The sequence below is a fragment of the Aegilops tauschii genome, chromosome 7, assembly GCF_002575655.3.
Source record: "Aegilops tauschii subsp. strangulata cultivar AL8/78 chromosome 7, Aet v6.0, whole genome shotgun sequence".
Taxonomy (NCBI): Eukaryota; Viridiplantae; Streptophyta; class Magnoliopsida; order Poales; family Poaceae; genus Aegilops; species Aegilops tauschii.
The window spans coordinates 186,930,678-186,934,547 of NC_053041.3; the positions used below are offsets into that span (position 1 = coordinate 186,930,678).

At 61.1% G+C, this 3,870-nt stretch overlaps 1 protein-coding gene across 1 annotated transcript; it reads right to left on the reverse strand.

The window, feature by feature from the left end:
* Positions 1–335: 335 nt before the first annotated feature.
* LOC109779144 (uncharacterized) lies at positions 336–3,325 on the reverse strand. Its single transcript, XM_020337753.3, has one exon. It carries the CDS (start codon positions 3,264–3,266, stop codon positions 549–551), a length of 2,718 nt encoding a protein of 905 aa, XP_020193342.1. The 5' UTR covers positions 3,267–3,325; the 3' UTR covers positions 336–548.
* Between the last annotated feature and the right edge of the window lie 545 nt (positions 3,326–3,870).

Sequence of the window (3,870 nt, forward strand, 5' to 3'; positions counted from 1 at the left end):
GAGTGCGGGACGACGGACCTGAGGTGAGGCGAGCACGTCAGCTCCAAATCCAGACCGAGCGGCGGCGGCGGCACAGAGAAGCTAGGGTTCGTGAGTGGGGGGAAGTGAGGAGCGAGGGGAGAAGGCGGCTGCGGTCACGTATGTGTATCGCCTCCTGGCCCAAGAAGCGAAGTGACGAAAATGCCCCGGTGGGGGCACAATATTTACATATTGATGCAATTGGAATTTTATCCTACGGCCGAGCACGATCGCGGTAAAGATCCAGCGGCCCATAGCGATCTGATCCGAGATCAGACTATCAATATTGGACAGGGAAATCGATCGCACGGTCCACATTCGCTAATCGATGTGAGAAGCTCATTCCCTCCGGGTCTTTACTCCTGGGATTTCTCATGACATCCCATACTACATGGCATGCGAGACATCATCATGGGCTATGCATTGGCCATGCCCTAGAAAGTAGGAAGCACCGATCCAACTGCTTACTCCAATTAACAGGAGCTGGAAACAGAATTTCAAAAAGACAATTCTACATGAGCTTCAAGCCTTCAACACGGGGAGGAAGAACATCTCCTTGTGTCTTTCGGCACAGCGGGCAGCAGCTGCTGCGGGACACTGGCCACTCTCCCTCGGCCTCTCCGGCCGCCGAGCATCCATAGCACGAGGTGGATGCCGACGTAGGCGAGCACGGCGGCGGCCAGCGCGATGACGTACCCGGACGTGTCCCACTCCCGGCTGCTCCCGGCGGCGTAGGCGCCCAGGAGGCCCAGCAGGTCCAGCACGATCGCCGTGTTCATGGCGTAGAGCAGCAGGGCGTGGTCCTGCAGGGACTCCTGCAGCAGCAGCACGATGACCACCACCGACGCCACGAAGGAGGTGGAGTTGCAGTAGAAGAAGGCCCGGAACCGGGCCAGGTCGCTCCTGCGCAGCAACGAGTTCCCCGCGGTGGCCCATCGCTCCGACACGCCGCCCGGCGGCTTCAGGCCGGCCTGGTAGGTGACGCTTGCCGCCAGGATTGCCAGCAGCATCAGGTACTTCCGCCGCCTGGAAGTCGCCTCCGTGCTGGGCCTGGGCTTGGGTGAGCTACCTCGTCGTGGCCTAGAGGAGGAAGACGGCGTGTTTGCCTTGCTGCTGCTGCCGGCGGCGGCGCTTGACCCGGAGGAGGAGCCGTTTTCTCCGTCGGGGGTGGCGCAGCTTTCGAAGAACTTGAAGAACACGAGCAGCTGCACGACTATGAAGGCGACGACCGCGCCGACGAGCACGAAGACGTAGATGGACGTGCGCAGCTGCCGGGCGCACCCGGCGGCGTAGGCGCCCATCAGGCCGAACAGAGCGACCACCATGCACACGTAGAGCGCGTAGCACCGTATGCCCGGCCGGTACAGGTTCGGGTTCACGAGCATGACGATGAGCGCCATGGACGCCATGAAGCTCGTCGAGTTGAAGTAGAAGAACGCCAGGTACCTTCTCCGGTACTCGTCGTGGTCTTCGAGGACTGGGGAACCCGCACTGTATTTGGGGCCATCTTTGGTCCAGAAGCCGCCCGGCGGGGTGAGCCCGGCCTGGTAGGTGATGGTGGCCACCAGGATGGCCAGGAGCAGCAGCCGCTTGCGCCGCTTGTCGATCCTCCTCTTCTCCTCGTTGCTCAGGTCCTCGTTGTCGAGGGTGAAGAAGACGACATGGATGACCACGTACACCAGGACGGCGCCCGCCAAGGCCACGACGTAGATGGAGGTGCTCACCTCTCGGCAGCTCCCGGCGGCGTACGCGCCGATGAGGCCAAACAGGTCCAGTATCATGGCCACCTCCAGCACGTGCCCGCTCATCAGGCTCTTGTTCTGGACCATGAGGATGACGACCAAGGACGCGACGAACGCGGTGGAGTTGCAGTAGAAGAACGCCTTGTACCGAGCAGCGTGCTTGAACAGGAGGATCGGGTCGCCGGCCTTGTAGCGCCCTTGCTCGTCAGCTTCTTGCCACACGCCGCCGGGCGGGTCCATCCCCGCTTGGTAAGTGATGGTGGCGGCGAGAGTGGCGAGCAGCAGAATCAGAGATTTGGCCTTCTCGATGCCTTCGTTCTTGTTGCCCGTGTTCACCTCGTCGGCGAGGCTCCCTTGCCACCCGCCGCCTGATGTCGCCAGCAACTCACGCGCCGGCGATGAGCTTTGACTTTCGGTCTGGTTCTGGTGGCACCCGCGTTCTTGCAGCCAGTGCGACGCGCGCGCGGAGATGCTCTTGAGTCTTAGCCAGGAGCCGCTGCTCTTGAGAGGATCCGGGACGAGCACCATGACCACCATCACGAGGAGGATGTACACGAGGACCGCGGCGACGAGAACGACGACGTAGGCCGTCGTGTCGGCCTTCCTCGAGCTCCCGGCGGCGTAGGCGCCCAGGAGGCCGAGCAGCACGACGAGGATGAACCCGTACATCTGCAAGTCGGCGTAGTACCTCTGCAGCCGTCGTCCCAGGAGCAGCACGATGATGAGCAGCGACGCGACGAACGCCGTGGCGTTGCAGTAGAAGAAGGCCATCAGACGAGCCAACTGGTGGACCTTCAGCATCGGGTCGCCAGCTTCGTGTCTGCCCTCGGTTTCGCCAAGGAAGCCACCGGGCGGGTTCAGGCCGGCGGCGTACGAGATGCCGGTCGCGAACGTCGCGAGCAGCAGCAGCACCTTGCGCTGCTCTTTGAGCTTGAGCGCGTCATCGGGTCTCTCCTTCTCGCGCACCACCACTTGCGAGGGGGAGGTCTGGCCGGCCTCCGATGGCGCGTAGGTGGCCAGGAGGATGTGGATGCCGACGTAGGCGGCGAGAGCGACGACCAGCGTGGAGACGTATACGGTGGTCGGCAGGTCCTCGCAGCTCCCGGTGGCGAAGGCCCCCATGAGGCCGAGCAGGTCCAGCACCATGACGAACCGGAGCACGGCGAGCCACGCCGTCCGCCTCTCGTTGAGCACGAGGAGGAGGAGGTTGACGACGAGCGACGCCGCGAAGGCGGTCGCGTTGAAGTAGAAGAAGGCGAGGTACCGGGCAGAGTGGTAGAGGACCGGGTCGCCGGCCTCGTGGGAGCGTCCTTCTCCGTCGCGCCCGGACTCCTGCCAGACTCCCCCTGGCGGGCTGAGCCCGGCCGCGTACGTCGCCGTGGCCACCAGCGTGGCCAGCAGCATGAGGTACTTCCGCAGGTGGTACTCCCACGACGGCTCTTGCTTGGGCGCCGCCGCCGCCGCCGCTCCGGTGCCGAACTCCACCTTGTCGGTCGACGCCGCCATTTTCCTAGCCACAGCTAGTTAGCTCTATCTCTGTTACCTCTGGTGCAAGACTGCAAGCGTGGGAGGAAGATGGCGTGCCGATGGATGGATGCGCTCGTGCCGATGCATATATAAACCCTTGAGCTAGGAGCCTACGACTACGTCAACACGTGCTGATTAAGTGATTAACTCGAACAGTTTTGCTACATCTCAGTCGACTTAGACTTCGTTATGTCTCAGTCGATGTTATATTCCGTTGATCTTGCATTAAGATTCGTACAAAAATTTCCTTTCAGTTTTTTCTTTTTCTTCTCATATACTATATCACTTGAGTGAGACTTGGTTAAGTCTCAGTCGACTGAGACCTAAACACACCCATAAAAATTACAACCAGGTCTATGGACCACCTAGCGACGACTACAAGCACCGGAGCGAGCCGAAGGGGCGCCGCCGTCATCGCCCCTCCCTCATCGGAGCCGGACAAACCTTGTTCTAGTAGACAGTCAGGAAGCCGTCATGCTAAGGCCCCAAAGGACCAACGCACCAGAGTAGCAACCATCGTCGATGAAGAGAATTGTAGATCGGAAAGATCAAATCTGGAACCACACGAACGAAGATGAACAAA

Bases quoted from the DNA above. Each gene is read 5' to 3' on its own strand.
- LOC109779144 (XM_020337753.3), bottom strand. From the start codon at position 3,266: ATGGCGGCGTCGACCGACAAGGTGGAGTTCGGCACCGGAGCGGCGGCG.